Below are 22,741 nucleotides of genomic sequence, written 5' to 3' on the forward strand. Positions count from 1 at the left end.
ACCAAACCATCACTTTTCAAACACACAGCTCATACAGCATTTAACTGCAGTATCATTGGTTCTGCACCTTCATCTGGCTGGCTGTACAGTGTTGCATTTAACATTTCTTCAGATGATTCAGAAGTCTCAATCCTATGTGAATTGGGTCAATTCACAAGGAATTACAGGATTAGTGATGATGTTAGGACAACATATGCTAATCAATAATATTTAAGTGAAGCAAGGTAAAAGAATGTGTTACAGATAAAGTGGCAACCTTAGTTTTAAATGTCTTTGTTTTCATTTCATATTTATGTATGGTGCTTCGAAGAATACAGGTGTCTCAGTGTACTGATACAGTGATTTTAACAGTTTCATCTCAGTTTTACTTTTTGCACAAGTAAATTTCACTAATGCTTGTTGTCTCATTTAGGTTTATTAGGATACCACAAATTCTCAGTAATTACACCATACAATCAAACCAGCATGAATATGCAAATGATAAGCAAAACAAACATACCATATTCTTGCTGTCCTGCTTGTGAATGGTAACAATTCTACTTTCACTGGAGCCTTCTTGGCTTGCTTGCTTAATGCTGATGTCAATGATATCAGGAAAATCACAGTATGTCTGTAAATCCTGAAGTAAAATATTTGTAAAGAAATTATTTTATTATATTATTGACGTACCACAAAACACTCTAGAATTCATCTAACTGGGTATTTTTTTCCCATATTTACCATTTTCTGCTGACAGGAATTCAAATATTGAGCATCAAGTAAATAACATGGCTGATATGGATTTTCATATGAAAAAGTACATGAATGCTCATCATCCACATGAGTTATATGCATATATATGTTTTTTAAATTCATATGCAGCTCAGCTTAGCTGTTTGATATGGTTCAACCCAACAGCAAGGAGCTAAATCAAAGGAGGCCATTAGATAAATGTGCAAACTGATTTTTGAAGGCTCTGATTTCTATACAATTTCTACACAATAGCTCCCGACAATCAGAAAGTATCACTAGAATTATGAATTCAAGGCTGCTAGTGAAAAATTATCTGGTGACTAGCAGATGCCTTGTCAGTGAAGTAATCAAAATCATATTGATGCCAACAAGGCCAATTAGTCAAATCTCAACTTAGTTTATAGTGCTTCTTGAATGCACAAATGAAGAGAATCCACATATATCCAAGTATGGAGTTAGATTTTAAAAAATGCCAAAGAACAAATACCTTCTTATAAAAGTGCCATATTACATCATGGGCTATGATCACCTGAAATACATACATTAAGCTCAGTAGATTCCAAAGGGTCTATATTTTTTGGTTTTATGTATTATAAAACAAGTCTGTATTAAGAGTAGCAATGTCATTTATGTATTTATTTTTAAAACATGACCACCTCCAGTATTCATCTCTGGGAAGTCCCTAAAGTGCTGCCCTGTGGTTTGTCCTATTTACATTGGCGAACTCACTGAAAAAGGAATTTTATTTTATCTAAATCTAAAGGCTGCTTTAAAAATGTCACTACTACAGACATGTTTTACTACAGTAGAATACTGTGAAGATATTAACGTGGAATAAGGCATGCTCCTGAAGTGACAGTCTTCAGAATAACACATAATTCTCCAGATATGATCTGCATACATTGCATGTTTACAGAAGAACAAATACCATGAAATTCCATGCAATTGTCCAAGAGTCAGTAATTTCTGACTAACCACTAACTTATTTTGTACTAGCAGTTACCATCAGATATGGTAAAGTTCAACTGTTTAACAGCTATGATGGGAAACAATGAGAAATGGAAAACCATGCAGATAAAGAATAAAATGCAACTGTGTATGACTAAGAAATTACTGAATAATTTAACTGTTTATTTCTTAAACTTAGGGTATGTGTATACTACAACTGTAGTTGGATAAAACTGGCTAGCTCAGAGACCAGTAGTAATTTAGTGAAGGGAGCATGGTTTCTTTAAAGGACTTCTTAAAACAGTGGCTTTATGTAGAGTTCAAGCATAGCAGTATGTACATGCCCTAAGTTACTTTCTCAGGTCAATAATCTTGCTTTAGCAGTAATGAGGGACATAGAATTGCATTCCCTAATTGTCAAACAATACAGTTATTGTTTTCTTATAAATAACATTAAAAAATGCACCTTATTTAAAATCTTGTGCTGTGTGACTGGAGACAAATATACATCTCTTCAAGCCTCATTCCCATTAAAATCAGGTTTAATCTACACTTCACTCCACAATGCAGCTGTGTGATCAATCAACACATTTAATACAGGACTAAATGATTCCACTCGCATGTAAATGTACAAAATCCTTAAAAACAATAAAGTGAAGCCACATTCTTAAGAATTACCTGTTCTGCCAGTGTCTCACTGTCTTTAAGTTTTCCTCTTGACCACTGAATTCCATTGTTTCCAGTTATTACAATGGTTGCAAATCTCTCCTCACCCAAAGGACCTCTGCCAGCCTCTTTCACTTCAAAAACCTCTGAATAGAAGGCAGACTGAAGGGTTTCCAGATTTATAAGATATTTAAGTTTCAGATTCCTGGCAGTAGCTATACACTGGCCAAACTGTTGGATGAATTTGCGGAATCTGTACCTTATTCTTTTTCGTGTCAAAAAGTGATAGTCCTGGATTTTTGCTCGAACACACTTAGGCAAAAACATTTTGTAGCTGTGAAAACAAGATTATCACATAAATAGTGAAGATTACTTACGAAGCCTGGAAAATTATTCTTGTGGGCTAAATAAACATAATGTTTACATTAAAAAAATTACTAAGTGAACTGCTTGCTGTCTTACAATGACTTTAAATAAGGGGCGGGCAATTATTTGGGCCCACATGCCACATAAGTAGTTTTGGGGAGCTATCACAGGCCGGTCAGCACCCACCACCCCCTGCAATAGCCCAGGGCCCGTGAACCCTGAGGCTCCTCAACATCATCACTGCCCAGCAGCAGCTGAGTGCATTGCCTCAGGCCCAGCCTGCCTTGCACCTGCTCTGCATTTGCCCCAGCTGGAGCGGACCAGCTCCAGACCAGCTGGGACCCACGTGCACAGCCCTGACCCCAGCCCGCTGTGCACCTGCTCCAGACCAGCCTGCCCATGATAAGCACTGGCAGGCAGGAAGAAGCTATTGCTGAACAAGGGGAAAAAGCAGCCTCCTCCTCCTTGCTGCTGCCACGCCCTTCTTGCTGTGGTCACCCGGCTCCTCTCCACTGCCACCAATGCCCTGCTGGGTGGCCCACAGGCAGCACTGGTGGCAGTGGTGATGGTGGCAGAGAGTAGTGGCAAGGCAGCCCAGGCCTGGGCTCCACGTGGCTGCAACAAGAAGGGCCCAGCATGGTGAAGAGGAAGCGGTCATTTTCTCCCCACGCCCAGCAGCAACTTCTGTCTGGCTGCTGCTACTGCCACTCATTGTGGGTGGGCAGGTCAAGAATGAAAGTGGGGTGGGCTGTGGCTGGGGCTGTGTGTGCAGGTCCTGTCTGGTCTGAAGCTGGTCAGGACAGGTTCAGAGTGGGCACACGGTGCGCCAGTCCAGGGCCAGGCCCGTGCACATGTGTCCCCATCTCTCCAGGGCCAGAGTTCAGCTGCCAAGATGCACTGTGTGCCAAGGCACAATGGGATGTGTCAGAGGATGGACAGTGGGGAACTAAGGGACCCACTACAGGTGACACAAAGTCCTTCCATGGGCTGGATCTGGCCCACAGGCCATATTTTACCCACCCGTTTTAAATCATAACTATTCTGTAAGATTTATTTCAAATACAAGTGCACCAACTGTTTCCTTCCCTAATTTCAATGTATGCTGTATTGCAGTTTCCACAATTCCCAATTTAGTCATTATTACAGAATTTGAGTAAAAAAAGTCTAGTGCCATATGACAGACTAGCAGAATTTGCTGTAAACTCTGCTTATTATGCTATTCAAAATGTTGACTTCCTTGGTCTTGTTCAAACACAGGATCACATATATTAAGTTTACAAAGATAAAAAAGGTTGCAATTCTAATTATGTCACTAATGAAGTTTTGTACTGGGAGATAAATCACAGTTCTTAAGGACCAGAGAGGTTCTCTGTTTCCAGATGAATTATATGGCCTATATTTATTTATTTTAACAAATACAATCTCCATTGTCCTGTGGCAATTCTGAACATGTTATGAGTAGGCAGAGTATTAGTAAAAATGGGGCAGCAGTGTATATGGGTATGTGAAGAATCCTCAGAACTAAACCCCTGGCCTGCAGTAGAAGAGTTTGTCAAATGATGCCTATTATGATATATATAAATGTCCAGTGAGGACTACTGTAAACATGTCACATTAATGAGATGTGAACTATAACCCATGCTTCAGCTTAATCTCTTCAAATGATCAATGAGTATCAGACTATCACTGACATATTTCTGCATTTGGAAAGGCTTGTTTAGGAAACAATGAGCTTTACTATCAGTTGGCGGCACTCCCTTTCATTAAGGTTTCCTGTCACTTGTTATTATGAGACCCTGTTTTCAGTTGTTTATCATTTTGACAAATTTTAACCGTTCAGACTAAAATTAGGTTGTGAATCTGCCTCAGGCTGACTTTTAAATTGGTTTAAGCTTGGCCAAAATGGCTCAGCAATTTCAAGAATAAGGCTGGAGGAAAAAAAAGTTTTGCCTGCATTACAAAATTCTTCAGAGCTTGTTTTTTAAATGCTTTGGGTCCCCCCATGTTTCTGTGCTTTGGGGCAGAGATGTGACATTTGCCGCTTTATGTCAGCAATGTGCCTTTTGCCTCCCCTGGGAAAATCCACCCAATTTGGCCGTGTTATAATACATCATTTTTTATTATTTTGTTCAAATGGCACCTAGTAATAATATGGAGCCCACATTCATAAGCAGGGCTCTGTGTGCTACAGCAATAAAACAACAAGCATTACTATATCATTTATAAAATTATACCATGCATTTCTGAACTCTAGTAGCCTCTTGTCACCCAGGTAATTAAACACAACAAAGTAATGCAAAAGTTGGCACAAAGGTAGACCCAGGCTGGCAAGGAAGATATTTAGCAAAACAATAGACAAAAAACCCTTAAAATGTTTCAGAACCAGACTATTTGAAAAGGAAGAAAACATATAAGCTACTGAACTGGCTGTGTAAGCAAGAGGTGTTTGCTTGATAGAGTCTCCAGTCAAACAATAAAAATTAAAGTGAGGCTTGACATTCTAAAGAGGAAAAAGAAATTGAGTAGTTGGCCTTCCTCCCCACAAATGAAACAGACATTTCACCTTTGAAAGGGTGGTTCTAAGGAATCCTGGATTTGCATATTGTAACATCAGTCTTCTAATTTGATAAAAAAGTACTGCCAAGAAAAGAAGAAGCAGGGTATAATAATTTTAGAGTTGTGGCACTGCATTGTGGTTCGCTCATGACTTAACAGTATTCTTAGGGTGACTAGAAAAATCTAATAAAGTGCCAAAATCCCTTTTCATTTACTTATTGTACCCTAAAAAAGAACAGCTATTTGCAGAAGTCAGTTTAAAATAGAGATACTGTCATTCAGTATCTCTATTTTAAACTGGCTCTTACTTACTTGAAAAGTGAGAACTATGCTTAAAAGGTCAATTTTTAACATATTTTTCCAACTCAAGAACCTGCTAAAAATTTTGCTCTCACAGAAAAATGTTGAAATGGTTATGGAAAAAAGATTTTTGTAAAGAGCAAAATCAAAAATGTTATTTCTGTTTTCAGATTAGCATGAGGTCTAAATTATATTTCAAAATAGAATTCCACAAACAGACATTCTGACACGTCCAGCAGTTTGTGATGCAGTAATAAAAATATTCATGTGTATATTTTCTCTAATTTAATGTTCCAGGGTAAACATAGAAACATGTCAGTCTCTCGAAAATAGTATGGTAACCTAACAGCTATTTCAAACTTTTCGATCATCATTTGTTTCAAAAGTCTGATTCTATAAAATAGCACGGATTCCACAGCCCCATATAAACTTTGGCTGAATACTTAAAAGATAACTGTTATGTCATCAGTCAACCTAAGTGAACACACGAATACATGCCAAATGTACTGGGATGTGATCATGAGCCACTCCTTCTATTAGGAATGGCATTCACATTATAAATCAGTTAAAAACCTCCTGCTGTGTCTACAACACAGCTGTTCCCAAAAGTTGTGCATCCCCCACAGGTGCTCATGTCTGAGTCACATAAAAGCATGGTGTGGGGAGGGGACATGGCAGTAGGAGGGACAGGAAAACAGCAAGGCAGTCTTTCTTATATATGTAAAAGTCAAACTGATCTAGAGTAAGAAATCACCTGACTGAATTGTAGATAGCCAGAGGAGTTTGGTTCTTTTCTTTGGCCACTCTCATCATATCCAAAACAGCCATTCCAAGGCATTCTTCCTGGGTTTCATGAGTAACAGGCATCTTTATCCATCCATCTACAAAATCATCACGCCACTAAAGGAGAAAAGAGGGGGAAAAACCCCAGACAGATTGTGATGCTGGTAAATTTTCTGTCTCAATGGGCATCTTTACACATGCTCCAGCTGCTGTTTACGAGCTGCTCTAATTAAAGTGCCTGCAGCATCTTGTGCATTCACCATTTCACGCTTCAAAATGGCAGTGGAGGCACTTTAACTAAAGCTTGTTCGACGACTGAGTCCACTCTGACATGCAGCGCATTGGAGCAGGCGTCCCACACATCTACAGACACCCAATGTTATTTATTGAATATTCTAGGGAACAAATTTATCTGTCCCTTGATACCTGTGCATCTTTACACCAACTCCCTGCCAGCTTTCACACTTGGTAACACAACTCTTAAAAAGCCAGTTGCCCAAGTCCAACAAGGTCTCCTTAAGGATGGTGCTGCCCCACAGTAGGCAAGTTCTTCTCACAAAATGAAACCCAATTTTTACTGAGGGGCTAGCAGTGGAGAGTGGAACTGAGGAGGCAGAACAGCTTTTCAATGCTTCTTGCCACATGGATCTATTTGGTTTTCAGCCTCTCCTCCAGAAAGATGCAACCTGGTCCCAAGTTTCATATACATACTTAAGACTGGACTCTAAGCAATTAAGTCAGATGTGGGAGTTATTTTTGTTGGGCACAACTACGATTGTAACAAGAGATAACAACAACAGTAAATCATGATTTATTGACTGAAAGAAAATCCTACCTGAGCAAACAGGTAAGACATGACAGGGTCATCAAGAACAGGACTTTCTGAACCCCGAGTAATGCCATACCGATGTGCTCTGCTACTTCCATTACTATACCAGTGAGGAAAATAAAACCTTTTGAGGAAAATGCATAAAGTATAGTTAGGCAAATATCAATAGAGTTAAAAAGGCACATCTGCTAACAAATACCAAACATCCTTAGATACAGACACTCTTTATATATGAATGTGCGTGTGTGTGTGTGTGCATGTGCGCGCATGCGTGCATGCAACTTCTAATTGACTTGTGGTCTGATGCAAAGCTATTTAATTCAGCAGGAGGCTCAGAATTGGACTGGTGGTGTTTAGGGGCCACGCTAAAGTTAAATGAGGGATCAGTACTGTGGGTGCTAATCTCCAGGGATAGAAAGAACTAGCAGCTTTGTACCGGTAATCCTCATACTGTAAAACAGAACAGCTTTTGTCACCTGCTAGTGACTCCTCCCAACTCAGAGAGCAATGATGATGGGTTTAAGAAGGAAAAATAACCTCTCTCTGAAAGGGAAGATTCTCTAGATGGAGGAAAGTTGACAAGGGATTTCACAAAAGACTTCTGGTCCTTTATAAAAAAAAACCTCTTGAGAAGGCAAAATGGAAAATACATCTTGTGTAAGTATAACAATATGCAAGACAGACATGATAATTTTACATCTACGTGAAGAATTACTTAGTAATACCAAAGCAAGTAAGTGCTCTGTGAATTATAGCATTCAGTTTATTGTATTGTGGATATTTTAAGTAATTTTGTACTTAAAATGCTGCCGCAAATTTGGTAACAACTCCAAAGATGACTGAACCACATTTTTAGTTTACTAACTAGAGGTGCACCAATATGTTGGTGCCATATCAGATTGGCACCAATAAAATGAAAATTAACATGATTGGCTATTGGCTTTTTATAGCTGGTGAATTCAATAATGTCACCGATAAACATAATATACCTTATGGCCAGGTCCCTCGGATGCTGCGTGCATGTGCACAACTGCATGCATGCATGTGGCCAGGAATGCAGCCGGGGAGTGTGGAGAGCAGCACCCAGCAAGGAAGTCTGTCAGGGAGGGAAGAGGCGTGGGGTGGGCAGATCAAGGCCCCCACAGTGAGGAAGGGAATGAGGCTGAGGGTGCTGCCCAGCAGGGTGATGAATGGGACTTGGGGCCAGGGCGGGGAGCAGGACAGTCACGGGCAGCTCATTCGGGGCATGGGGGGGAAGGGGGACAGCTCCGTGCCTCTGTGTGCACCCCCAGGGGAGGCATGGGGGGTATATGCCCCCCCAAAGTTTGTGTATGGGGCGAGGGTAGATGTGGGCTGCCTGCTGTGGATTTGTGGTTCTCCCCCCTGCTGCCTTTGCCCTGAGAGCCACACGCTGGCCACATGTCCTCTGCATGCCTCACAGCAGTGGGGGCAGCCAGTTGTGCATCCTGCTGCTGGGCGGGGAGGGGACATACAGCCAGCACATGGCTCCCAGGGCAAAGGCAGCAGGGCGGAGAGCCCCAAGCCCGCAGCAGGCAGCCCGCATCCACCATCACCCTGCTCAGCTCCACTCTGGTTAAAAGCATCCCTGGCGCTTAAAAATGGCGGTGGTGGTGTCTGTACTAAAGCTCATTTCATGAGTTTTAGTTCAAACGCCCCCACCACCATTTTTAAGTGCCAGGATGCTAATCCCATGGATGAGCTGCCTGCAGCTGCATCCTGCCCAGGTCCCATTCACCACCCTGGCTGGGCAGTTTCCCCAGCCGCAGCTGCAGACCCTGTCCCTGCCTGACTCCCCTCCTCACTGTGGGGGCCTCAATCTCCCCACACCCGTCCCTTTCCCTGCATGGATGTACCTGCAGGGAGCTGTTTCCTATGCTGCCTGGCTACATTCCTGTAAATTGATTATTGGATTGGTATTGGCCAATATGCCTGGTTAATAATCATTGATCAGCTATTGGTATTGGCCAAGAAAATCTTTTTCAGATGCACCCCTATTACTAAAACAATATATTGTCAAAACTATTGGACACACTGCAAAAGAACAGCAGGTGTATTCTAATCCAATTAATCTATTTTGTTTGCAATATTCCGTACAAATCAAAGCAGGCTGCTTTATTTTCAGAAACTGTATCTGGTCGATCTGTCTTTACCTTGTGAGCCACAGAAGATAGTAGTGGAGATATTAGTGGAGAATTAAAAAAACAAAAGGTTTTCAGAGTAATTTTGCTGACCATAACCATATGTTAAGCTGCACACAGGAATTAAAAACAAGTTCCATTCTATGCACCTGTGTATTCTGGTAGTAATTATCTGGATTTATGCAATGGGGCAATTAAAAGATGCACATAAAAGAAATTTCAACAAAATTACTTCAGCATAACACCAGTGGCCAAACCCAACACTAAGAAAACATTTATGGCTTTCAGTTTGCAATCAGTCTATCAAAAGGGACATTCAGGCCACTTCATGCAACTCAGAGAAATAAAAGCCCCTTAAGCGGGGAAAAATGGTGGGTGCCTTGCTTTAAGGTGGTGTGTGGGGGGAGTTGTTTCTTTTTCTTTTTATAAAACAGACCATTTTGTTCAGTGGCAAGATAGCTACCATTCTGTTGTACATGTCCCCCTAACTGTAAGGAACAAATTCAATAAACCTATATTCTATTAGGTTTTGCATATTTTTGCACTTCAGATCTCTTATAATTACATCAGCACCATAATGCAAGAAAAGGAACAAGAAAAAGAACAAGAAAGATTAAAATCCAACTATGACTATTGCCAATGAACAGAATATAGTAATACTAACTCCCTCTACTTGAAAGCACATTTTCAGGTTTTTTTAGTTTGAACAGGTAAGCCTACAGTACATAGAAACAAGCTATACAGAGAACTGAATGTTCAAAGCACTCAGCCTTACTTATTTCATATGGTTACTATTCCAAGTAAATTTTATTTGAGGACCTGCTGTTAACAGCTCGTGTAGAAATTACAATTGCGTTATATTATTTTTGGCATTTTGCTTTATTAGCTTTGTGCACTGACATGAAAAGTAAGCCATGGTTCATTTTTGGGTGCATTATCTGAGTTATACTACCTTATCCGGTAAAGCAGAATGAGCCTGGTTGACTTGTCTACATGGAAGATGTGATTTGGAGGATACCATATTCTGTCTGTCTTGCTCATCAGTGCAAACATATTATGGTACACAGGCATGATACCTAGGTAAAGGAACAGGAAAATTAGTGATACTGAAAAGTTAATTATTACTCAGGATCTTTTACTTTTTACTTTAAAAAAAATCTGCCGGTCAAATGGAGTGAACTGATAGCGCTCGATAATCTCATTTTCCAGTTACCTACATCAATGGCATAGCTCAGTCAGCTGGAATCAACCTTGCTCATGCTGGAGATTACTTTCAGTCTCAGTCTCATCTCATTATTTCCTTGTGCTCCCTGGCTGACTGTTGTATTCACCTGTTGTCTCCCATCTTGTGCCTGGATTACACGTTTCTAAGGCAAGGGCACGATGCTCATAAGCACAACCTAGCTTCCAGGTATTACTACAATATGAACTAACAACAACAACAACTTATTGTTATTGTTGTTATTACATTTTCTTTGTTTTTCCTGAAAAATGAAAGGCCACATGCATTTGTTTTAAGTTGTTGGTTTAAAGAAAAATTAAAAACAAAGCAACGTAAAGAAAATCTAACACGATAACTAAAGTTCCCACCTCCTTCCATATCCCTATCACACAATTTTGGTGGCTCTATTAAACAAAAGGAAAAAAATATGGATGATCAGTTAGTTAAACCACAGGTATTATGACCTATTTTCATAGACAGCCAACAAAATAAGGTTTTATAATCAGGTTTCCCTCCCCTTCTGTTGCCATAACACTTGGAAAACTAAGGTACCAATTTAGCCAAGAACTCTAAACATGTGTTTTAAATTAAGCATGTGATCAGCCCCTCTGGAGAGTCTTTAAGGAGACTGCACCAGCTCCTGTTAGATCAGGCGTGGGCAAAATGAGGCTCGCAGGCTGGATGCAGCCCACCAGGCCATTCTATCCATCCCCGGGGGCCCCTAAAAATGTAGAAAATTAATATTTATCTGCCCCTGGCTGCCTGTCATGTGGCCCTCGATGGCTTGCCAAAACTCAGTAAGTGGCCCTCCACCGGAAATAATTGCCTGCCCCCATGTGAGATGTAGGCCTAAAGCCCCAGTATAGCACCATGCTACACCAACATCAAAGAGATTTCTGTTCTTGCTCAGAGTCCCATTTACTTGGGACCACACGTCCCAAGAATGCAGTTGTGGAGCCTGTCTCCATCTGTCTGTCTGCCTAGTTTTTATTTATTTGTTTATTTTTAAACTGCTCACAAACGCTCAACATTCCCAATATAAAACTAGAGCTCAAACATACATTGATGAAGCATTCCTCAGGGAAATTTTCAGATTCAGAAAATCTGATTTTGCTGAAGTTCTAATGGAAACCAGACAAGTTTCCCTCCCTGATTTTCTGCCAACCTACCTGCCCAGCTTTTCTGTAGTTTGATTGGTAGGTGACTGGGGGCTTCTCCTTTCAGTGCTTCTCTTTTATGCACACTTTAGAAAATTTAGTCACTTCAAATAAGAGTGAAACCAAAATTCTGGAATATCAAAATCCTCCAGAGTGGAGCTGCCTTTTTCCATCTTGCTCTACTTAAGCCTACTTTCTGATGGAAAGGAGGGAAACCTAAAAAGGATCAAGGATCTAACACTCATTTTCTTTCCCCCACTTTCTATTTTGGAGCTCGCTCATTCAAAGTGAAGAGATCACACACAAAAAGCCAGGATTTATCAAGCAGATGGGAAAACAGAAGTTAATAGGCTAGAAGAAATACAATGAGGGACTATAATTGAGCATGAACTTCACACAAAAGCATTAGACAGTATCAATGGCTTCTGAAAATCTTAACCAAGGAAAAAAAGATCAAATCACTTTGTACTTTATCCATGCAATTAGCACATCAATTAGATAATGTCCCCAGACTTCTCTATTAGGTTATGTGCTGCCATAACAAAAATGGTGATGCAAGCTGAAGAGGAAGGAAGGAAAGGGCTTTTCTTTTTGCAGTGCCTCTTCTGGCCCTCCACAGAAACGGCCATAATACTGGCCTTCTGTCCATTCCCCACACCAGAGGCAGAAATATAATTATCATGCCAGAGGATAAACGGGTCAGCCACTAGCTCCCCCTTTGGCTTTGTAGGCAAATATAAGACAAGGGGCTTTTTTCCCCCCATGCTCATTTGGGAAAAAACCTTGCTTTATATTCAAATAAATACAGTATTATTTGGAATACGACAACCAATTGTATGTCAGTTTGCACAAAACTGTTTTCTTTACTGTTCTGCTTGTGGATATGAACCAAATAAGGAAGAATCTAAACTTAACATGTTAATTTAATTACTTAAAAAATACAAGTGAAAAATCAACAGCGAGTGAGATTATATATATAATTTTGTTCTAAGAGAAACATGATTAATTTGAGTGGAGTTTTATGAAGAAATGGTTTATATGAATATGTGTAATTCAAAATATGACTCTGGAGTTGAACATGATTGACTATGCCCTATTATCTTTCCACATGAAGATTTTTTCCCTTTAACTTTGGATGCCTGCAATGGAAATGAGGGGACAAAAACACAGCTGATGATTGCATCGAAGACATCTTTGTGCTCTGCTGCATTCTTTCCTCTGGCCATTTCTTTCTTTTTTTGGCAGTAGGGAGAGAAAATGGCACAAGACTCTTAAAACTCTAGGTCTGCACTTGTGCACAATACCTTATGCACTGGGATGATCCTCCATGAGCCACCTGTGCTGACTTGTGGGCTAAGTTATTTATTGAGCAAATTTTCTACCATGTCAGAAGATTTGGCCTAGGCTGTTTCCACAGCCCATCAAGGGAAAGTGTGTAAGTACGTGATACAGAAGGCAAGATATGCAGCAGCAACTAAACCACACAACAGATACATTTGAACTGAGGTATCAGTAGAATCATCAACAGAGTATATATGGCAATTATACAAAACCCAGAAATTAAAAAAATGGAACTCAGAGATCTTGATTCAAAATTTCCACCCTCCCTAAGTAACAACAGTAAAGATTAGAAGCAGAACAGTTAACAGCACTGTTAACTCTGTTAGAGGTAAATAATATTCAATGGCATTTCTCTTTCTTTATTCCAAGACTGCAATTTCATTTATAAACACATTTTCTAACAAATGTAAAAGCACATATTTGTAATACATACAGCATAACACAGTGGTTCTCAACATTTTTTAGACTTCAGGCACCCCTACATAACATCTGTGAATTGAGGAACACCCCATTTCAAGATTTTTTTTTTTCTTTTTACAGTACTTAACTCATATAGGACCAGGAGATGTGGGGGAAGGGAGAGGGCAGGAGGAGTAGCAGGGCAAGGACAAGCCTGTGTTGACTTCCTTGAACAGGGGTTGGGCAGAGATAGAGACTGAGGTGGAGGAGTAGCAGGGCAGAGATAAGTGCTTACCTCCTCACACCCCACAACACCTTTCAAAGGCTCTCGCAACACCCAGTTGAGAGTCACTAGCATAAGGCCATGGACAAACCTGCACTTGAAATTCTCCAAACCCTGCTCCAATCTTGAGTGCTTTAAATTCTGAATGCTTTGGTGCAGCAAAAGGTGTGCAGCCCCAATTATGCCCCCTTGCCACAGCACTTCAAAATCATCATGATGGCATGTAGTAGCAGCACTGTCCAGCCAAAAGGCACAGGAAAGAGTTGCTCAGTCCTCTGGCATCCCCTGGTGATCATCTGTACCTCCATTTCCTTGGCAGGGGAGTGCAAGACAGCAGGATGGACAACAAATGAGCACTCTCTTATGCACCTTGCTGTTTTGGGGGACCTCTAAAAAGGCATACAAGGAACCCTTCCCTCTAACCCCCCTTAAAACAAGCAATTTAACTTCAATATTGGGGGGCTTGGTGACATCAAATTTCAGATATCTCTCTCCTTTATATCACTACTTAAAGCAGCTGCTCCATCAGTGACTCTCCAGAACAACTCTTAAAGATCTGTTCAGCCGGGGTACCCTCCCAACCCCCGCCCCCCGGTCAACAGTAGGAAAGTATGCAGTTGAATCTCTTCTCCCTCAGAGGTCTACTTGGAGTTGACAAGAGATTATTCATAATTGTAGCTGCAACCTGCCAGCACAAGACTCTGCAGAAAGAGCTCTTTTGATTTCAGGTGCCAGAGTGCAGGCTGAGATATTAATCATTGAACTTCCTATTTGTACTGCAGAATGGGAAGCCTGGCTCCGAGAGGGATGGAGTGGGCCTCTTGAAATAGGAGTAGGCATTTGTCTGGAGGTCAAGAAAGAGAAAATAGATAAGGGCCAATATGCAGGACCCATAAAAAAGGTACGAGTTACCATACTTACTCTCATGCAACATGGACTGTTCCCTCCTCCCCCCCAAGTTAGTGTGTCTTAAGAATTTTTCTGCCTGATATAGAAGAATGGAAACTGTAAAAATGAACGATTCTTCTTTTCCTTCTCTCCCATCCCGAGGCCTGTCACATGGAGAAGGTACAGAGTTCAGTCTTCAGCAGCAGCTAGTGTTAAGGCTTTCACAGCCCCTGTGACATTTGGCTTTAGCTTTCGGCTGAGCAGCTTATGCTATTTAAGCAGCATCTCTGAGAGGATTAAAAGTGTAGCTTTTGCCTGAGCAGAAAATGGTGGATGAGTGTGCTGAAGATTTGGCTATGTTCCCACTCTATTCAGCCACAATTCTGGAAAAATCTCTTTTTCTTCATTCCAATTTCCAAAAAACAACATGTGTGTCTTATTTGAGGGCATATGGCATGCAAAAAAATATGGTAGGAGAAAATTAATATTAGGTTTACACCCAGAAGAGAAAATAGGAGTAAGAAAAATCTGATGTGGTATCTCTTCTTGCTCTGAACAGCATCTAATTAGAGAAACTTTTCAGGGCAGGGAGCCTGTCTTTTCTCATGTACCATGCACATCTATGGTGCTAAAAATATGTTAGATTAAGCACATCAGGAAAAAAATAATTCTGTAGAAGTAACTGCAATAACCTGTTGAGCAAAAGTGACTCAGTTTTGAGTCATCATTGATTTAAAGCTGTTGCAACATGGCATCTGTCCCTGTACACAAGTATCAGGCTTATAACAAGAGATCCAGTCCAACTGTCTAATTAACCAGGCCACATTTAGTGGAAAAATCATCTGACACTTGCTGGACTGAGGCCTACAAGAAGGTACAGGCCCTCATATGAGATTTTTAAGAAATGAAAGTCATAGAGTTACAGGGAAATGAAAGAATTATGTAAAATAACTAAAGAGAAACCAAAATCAAACAAATAACTGCCTCCCTTCCCAAGGAATAACCCGGAAGTAGTTAGTTATACATACAGCACATAAAAAGATGGAGTGTGTTGCAACCTGATGGTGCAATAAGCATATCTGATCTATCATTAATTTAAGAATTAAATCAGTTACAACATTTTACATACTCCAAAATAACTTTATCCAATGCAATCAAACTCAGACTGCATTTGTCGTATAAAGTGGGATATAACTTTTTTTTTTATAGATTAGTAATAGGTAAAGGGGAGAAAAAACGTGTTTGTGTATTCATGGTGTATTTTACTTTAAAGAACTTTATAGCATACATACAACACAATACCTTCATCCACAGTGTCTCTTCCTAAATTGAGATGCCAGCTGGATGATGCACATGGAATAAGGCATATCTGCTCAATTTTTATTTATTCATACTGTTCAACAGGTGATTCCATGCCTAGTTCGGTGAGTATCAACCAACTCTCAAACTGAATGAGGCTTGGATCTCTGCACTGTGATCTTAGCAGCTATACCAGAGGTTGGCAATGTTTTGCATTGGTGGACTGGAATGGCCCAGTTTGGGTCCTAGGTGGCCACCACTTCTCCCCAACACCCAGCGGCTGCATGGCACAGGAAAACTATCTGTTGCCTTGCCACCGGGATGTAGAGTGATGTGGCATAGGCAAAGCCCCACACCCCTTTCCATGCACCAACCCACCGAATGCTGCTAAAGCCCCAGCTCCATGGGTTGGGACCAATGGTTTTATGGGCTGGATCCATCCCAAGGGCTGTAGGTTGCCAACTCCTGAGGAATACTGAGTGGCTACTCTTCTCTACCTATGTTTCATTACAAAGAATGCCAGCATACTGTTAAAGAGGTAGAAATCTCAAAGTCATGTAATTGCTGCTGTCAGATCTGCTGTTAACTGCTTTGCTAAGAAAAACAAAAAGGTAGTAGTTTAGGATATCCTCCAGTAAGCAGAGAATGTGGTATAAAATACAAGGAAACATTAACTGTCCTTTGTATATGGAAATGTTTTCTTGCACACCCATCATAGATCACAGAGAACTACGAATAGATGGGACCTCAAGAGATCAAGTAGTCCAACTAGGGATCAAACCCATGACCCTGGTGGTGTTACCAGCACCATGCTCTAACCAGCTGATCTTCATATCTCAGAGTTTAGCATTAATGGAAATGGAATGGAAACCAAGTGTTTTTCAATAAAATTAATTATGTTTCCTTTCAGGTTTAAAATTGTGCATATTTTCTGTGCAGAATATTACTGCACTTAACAAACTTATACAAACTTTCTCATTACTGGCACAGTCCTCCTTTTCACACAATTCTTCCCAGAACTCCTGGCTACCAGGACTTTATGAACAGATAATAGCTGAAGTCATAGAAGTATTTTAACCCTCTTCTGTAAACAAAAATAATCTGCAGAGGCCCAGGTATGAAAACAACATTGGCAGTGTCTAAGACAAAGAGTTTTCAATGTAAGCAAAATAAGACAGAGGAGACAGTAAGCTTCCGATGGTAGGAACTGCATTTCTGTACAGCCCTGAGTATATTGTCAGTTTTCTATTAAATATATAATTAAAAGAGGAGACAGTATCTCAGACAGGTAGATTAACAGAGAGACTAAATAAATTATTATTTAGTTTGTGTGTCCACTAAATTGATACCCAATAAGACTTCTAGGAGCTGTGGCAGTGACAAAATTATACCTGTTATTTTTGCCAAACATTTTATAGAACAAGAGAGATGGATGCTATAGTGCTCAACCTCCAGCCTGTGGCCCAAATATAACCTGCAGAGCCATTGCATCTGGCCTGTGGAGCTCCTGATGGGTCTGGAAATTTGGCAGTAGGGGAACATTAATATGGGCACCCTTCCCCTGCCTTATCTCCATACTACAATCCCTGCATGGCCGGTCAGAGCCAAGCTATGCCCCCTTTCCCCACTGGTGCTGGGGTTAGATACCCCCCCGCGACCAGCTTCCCTCCCCGCAGGGCTGGGCCTGGGCCTGGCCATGCTCCCTTTTTCTCCCACTGGAGCTAATCAATGCCCCTTTCCCCGCATGGGGCTAGGGTGGGGCTTGGCCAGGCCCCCTCCTCCACAGAAGTCAGCCATACCACCTTCCTTCTCTGTGGGGCCAGGCTGGAGCCTGGCCATGCCCTCTTCCCTTTCCAAAGGGCTGAGCTTAGCTCCTTTCCCTTGTAGGGCTGTGTTGGGGCCAACCTGCCCCCATCCCCTTCTGCATGGCCAGAGGGTGCCCGCTGTGCCCACCCACATGTTGGATCAAGAACAGTGGGTAATTTGGCCTGCAGATGAACTGGGCACTGCCAATCCAGCCTGCCAGGCAAAAAGGTTAGGCACCACTGTTATAGAAGAATCCAAAAAGTAAGGTGGCTTCTCTGTCTCCTGTGTCCGAGTTGCTTAATAAGAATTAAAGGCAGGCATAGTACACATTAATTCCTTCCATAAAACAAAGTTATATGTGAACTGACACCTCACTTTCTTGAATAATCACACTGAGCACAGGGACACCTTGCTGGCAGTATAACTTCAGATTCGAAATTGTTTTAGGTCATTCTAGGCCAAGGATGAAGAAACTGGCCTTCATGATGCAGAAAATAGGTTTTTCTCACTGCAGCCAAGAAAAAGGGGAGTTTTAGAAGGATTTCCTTTGCTTTACTATTTTTTTCCTTACTTTGTCCAGCATGTTCTACAGATTTGTCTAGACACAAAAACGATACCATTTTAACTGCACTGATACACTATAACCCCCTTATGCATTTTATGGAAATATGGATGATATACCATATTCACAGATCTGGACACCATTACGCCAGTATAAAATGCTTATTATACCAATACAGTTTAATCCTGTGCAGCAGGGGTTGGCAAACTATGGCCCGTGGGCTGCAAAGCCTTTGGATCCAGCCTGCAGAACTGTGCCTTCCATGGCATTTAGGAGCAGGGGGCTTCCCCTGCACCATGCCCGCACACCACCCTCTGGCTCTCACACAGGCTTCCAATAAGGCAGAGGTTCCCAAAATGTCCTTCTTGCATACTCCCTTCCAAATTTACCCTACCAAAATAAGTTTTATATTTTAACTCTTTAAATTCCAATTATTATAATGGAAATTAAATCTGCCATTATGCAATTTCTCCCACCTACCCCCCAAAGATGTCTTGCATGCCTGCAAGGGTACGCAGGACTACAGTTTGAGAACACCTACACTGAGGCAACACCATTTCCACATTCATCCACATGCACTAAAATAACAAAATTTGCACTCACATGGCCCCCTCTGGGGGACCAACAAAATTTCCACCCCAACTCCTGCCCAGGGCAACCTGCACCATGCTGTCTGCACCTGCCCACTGCAACAGCCCAGCCTGGCCCCAACCTTGGCCCCAGCCTGTGCACACAGTACTGCTGCTGTAGGTGCCTGGGTACTGCGTGGCTCCCTAAACTTCCAGAGGCCCCTCCCTCCTCTGGCTGCGACACTCCAGGAGAGGAGGAAAGCTGCAGCTGCAGGTCAGAGTGGGTGGAAGGTGGCCACGAGCTGGAGCCAGAGCCCCGTGGGTTGGGGCAGGAGCTACCTGACTGCAGCTTCCCCTGTACTGCGAGCAGCACAGCAGGGGCAGGAGAAATCGCTGCTGGAGGCAGGGGTAGCTGAGCAGTACCCGGCAGCTGCAGCACCAGCACTGTGCACACAGGTTGGGGCCAGGTATGGAGCAGGTGTGGGCAGGAGTATGGTGCTGGCTACTTACCCCAGGCAGGTATCGTGGGGCTTGGCCCCAGGCACAGCACTGCAGAGGTGACCATGGGCCAGATAGGAGGGTGAAATGCACCACCCAGGCAAGTTCTGCTGCACATGCCCTCCCCTCCTTCCCCCCACCCCCAGCTGACTCCTGGGACCTAGCAGGCAGGCAGCCCCCCATGCACATACCCAAAATTGCTATTAAAAAGGTCTAATAATTACACAAATCATAGGAAATATTCATTAATAATTGCTAAGTTCACTAAACTGTGGCTAATTTTATTGACCTGTTCTATGCTGCCAGCCAACTTTTAATATATTGGGCATCACAGTTCTAAGACTACCTGCACTTTATCCCCTTCCCCAGTCTCTCTAAGCCTTTCCTCAGGTTTCAGGCCTTTTCCCCATTCTTAAGCAAGGTCCCTAGGTAAAGTACTTATTTTTATCCAGCAGATCTGACTGAGTTTAAACACTGAGATTCAGTAGAGATGAATAAGCCTTCTTAAAACAAAGAGTATTTTCTGTATGCCAGTAGGAAACCAGTGAGAGAGAAAAAAAATACTCTACATGCATATCTACATTACAAATGGGTATCACCAACAGGTAGTAGATTAAGTAGGCCTGACTCTTCCACACACCCCAAATGGTGCCTGCATTTTAGTCTGGTTCTCCCAAAGATCTCCTCCATCCATCTCTTAATTATTCTTTTGCATTCGCAGGCTTTGACCCTTGTGATCCAAAATAATTTTTGTTTATTGGCTGCAGCCACAGAATAGGTTATAAAAGGGGATAAAGGTTGCTCCAACCATCTGATTCTTTCCACTAATTCAAAGACTGCTGTAAGTTACAAATGTCTTTGTGTGGCCCATACGTATTGTGTAAGCATGCCACAAACACTGGTCTCACATCCATGAAAACGAGCTCTAATTTTCTCAAGTGCAGGGACACCAACTAAGCTGTAATGACCACAAACAATGCTTAGAGATTTCCGGAAATGGAAAAACAGATATTAAAAGCCCATAAAATATTGAGTGAATGCACCCTCCTTTTCCCAGATAAGGTACACAGCGTTGGGGAAAGAGGACTTATTTATAGACTGATATAGATGAAAAATAGTAAACCTTTTCAGTAAAAAATTGGTACAGCATGGATTACCTGAGATAAGATTACAGGTTTGGTTGATGAAAGTAACTGTGACTTAGTACTTCAAGACATTATGACTAAAAGTTATTACTACACAGTATCAATAAGAGTGCACGTATTACATGAATCAATAGCTGGACAACTGAAAAAATAACTTTAAAAAGTAGCTGTTAGTTGTTATCCTTGAAGAGGACTGAGGTGTCTTTAATGGGGGTCTTCATGGATGGAGACCCAAAGCTTCTAATTTTCATCAATTATTTGGAAATATATATAAGATGAGGACAGGGCACATATATTGGGCTGCTTGGTAAACTGGCCCAATTCAGACAACATGCATCATAATGCAACCAAAAGCAAATTATATATCTTGAAAGCAAAGAATACTAGTCATGCCTACAGAATGGGGGCTTGCATTGTGGAAAGCAATGACTCTAAACAAAGAATTTAGGGTCAGAGTGAAGAAGCAACTGAATGTGAGGTCCTAATGGCAAAAAGAAGCTGAACTAAATAAACAGGCTAGGAAAAGTGCACATACGTTAGTGGAGCAATATGATCTGGCTCATCAGTCATTGGACTAACCCCATGTGTTGGCCCCATGTGTTGGCCCTGGCCCTATGCACTGCATATGATTCATGGACTGGACCCAGTGCTACATATGTTACACACAGCATAGAGGATCAATGATGCTCATCCAGTCCCATGGATGGATTGGTTTGATGATCCTGATGTGTGTCATTGGCAAGACAGACTAGACAGTTATATACCATTTTTAAAAGGACAGTGAAACATCATAAACAGCACAGGGGACAGATAAAAATAATGTTTCAATCAGGCTAGAAAAAAATGCCTTTATCTCAACAGACTTAGAAAGCTAAGGCAGTTGATCAATTTAGTTTATCACAGAGAAGGTTGAAAGGTAACTTGATCACAGAGTAAAAATATCATCTTAAGATGGAGAAGGGTGGGTGTGGGGGTGAAATACCATCTATAAAAAGCCTCTTTAATCTAGCAGCAAAAAGTATAACAAGAACCAATGGCTTAAAAGTGAAGCTAGACACATTCAAAGAAAACAAAGGCACAAGTTTGTTTTTTTAAACAGTGAGAAAATGTCATCATTGGAACAACCTACTAAAAGAAATGGTGGATCCTCTCTCAAGCACAAGCTAATGGGCTCAGCTCAGCATTAAATTCAGTATGAAATACTGTAAGAAATTCATAGTCGGTGACATGGAGGCTAGGCTAAATGATATGAATGTTCCCTACTAGCCTTAAAAATAAAATAATACATGCAACTAATTTACTCTCCACACGTCACAGCAATCAAGGAGGTCATCTTTGGAAGCGGATGATAAATTCAGCATTCCCTTACAAGTTCCTCAGGATTTCTACTAAATGAACATCAGCAGTAAACAACATTTAACTGACACAATCAGACAAAAATCTTAAGATTTAAAGTTAACAAGGGAACGTTTTATTATGAAAATCCCATTAAAAAACCTCCATCAAATTTCAGCAAATAACACTTTTTCATCCACATTCTCTAAGACTCCAATATGTCTTGGGTTTTCCTGAACAGTGATACTGCAGTGCTTTACTTTCCTGAATACTGGCACTACAGTGCTTTAATTTCAGCCTAAGATGGAGCCTACCAGAAGAAGGGGGCTGTGTATATATATGTGAAAACCTGTTTTTGTCCTTCAGAGAAGAGATCACATGTAGGTGATGAAGATAATTCACTTGTGAAGAATATCTTTGCAGGACAAGGGTTCCATCCTATCCACTCCTTAACAGCTAATGGTTTTGAATAGGTAATGTGGGGCTGATATTAAGGTAGCAAATAGTGGCCTCCCACAGCAGAGCAGGGTGAAAAGTGAATAAAAATATCAATATACATGCACACATTTTATAGTATAATACATCTTACTCAGAACCTCTGTCTACTTTATTAAAAGCTACATTGCATGAAGCTGAAATAATTTCATTCTTTGATTAGGAAAATAGTCATTATTTTCTTACCACAAGCCTTACAAGCAGCAATGCATATCTCTTCTGCCATATATTCTCCAACTGGAAAGGGTAGATAGTCTCCTCCTGTCTTCCCCGGGGAATGATAAAGGTAAACCTGAAGCATTGGCTCCATCTGCTTTGGTGCATTAGCATTCCCAAGGACGTCACCGTTTTGGTGAACAGTGGAGGTTGTGGTTCCTTCCATGTCTGTCATTGTAAGACAAGC

At 41.3% G+C, this 22,741-nt stretch overlaps 1 protein-coding gene across 4 annotated transcripts in view; it reads right to left on the bottom strand.

Annotated features, from left to right (window-relative positions):
* The window catches only part of JAK2 (Janus kinase 2), a 149,272-nt gene that overhangs the window by 68,284 nt on the left and 58,247 nt on the right, over positions 1-22,741 (bottom strand). For 2 of the 4 annotated variants that reach the window (XM_019517620.1, XM_019517621.1), the window contains exons 3-7: positions 10,292-10,415; positions 7,187-7,304; positions 6,323-6,468; positions 2,359-2,680; positions 500-619 (exon numbers count right to left, since the gene is read on the bottom strand). In XM_019517620.1, the coding sequence (XP_019373165.1) occupies positions 500-619; positions 2,359-2,680; positions 6,323-6,468; positions 7,187-7,304; positions 10,292-10,415 (830 nt within the window). Of the gene's footprint in view, positions 1-499; positions 620-2,358; positions 2,681-6,322; positions 6,469-7,186; positions 7,305-10,291; positions 10,416-22,524; positions 22,736-22,741 lie in introns of those variants that run through there. The other 2 variants (XM_019517622.1, XM_019517624.1) reach the window with 2 other exon arrangements.

This window comes from Gavialis gangeticus, unplaced genomic scaffold (assembly GCF_001723915.1).
Source record: "Gavialis gangeticus isolate Ggan-Ray unplaced genomic scaffold, GavGan_comp1, whole genome shotgun sequence".
In the NCBI taxonomy this organism is placed as follows: Eukaryota; Metazoa; Chordata; order Crocodylia; family Gavialidae; genus Gavialis; species Gavialis gangeticus.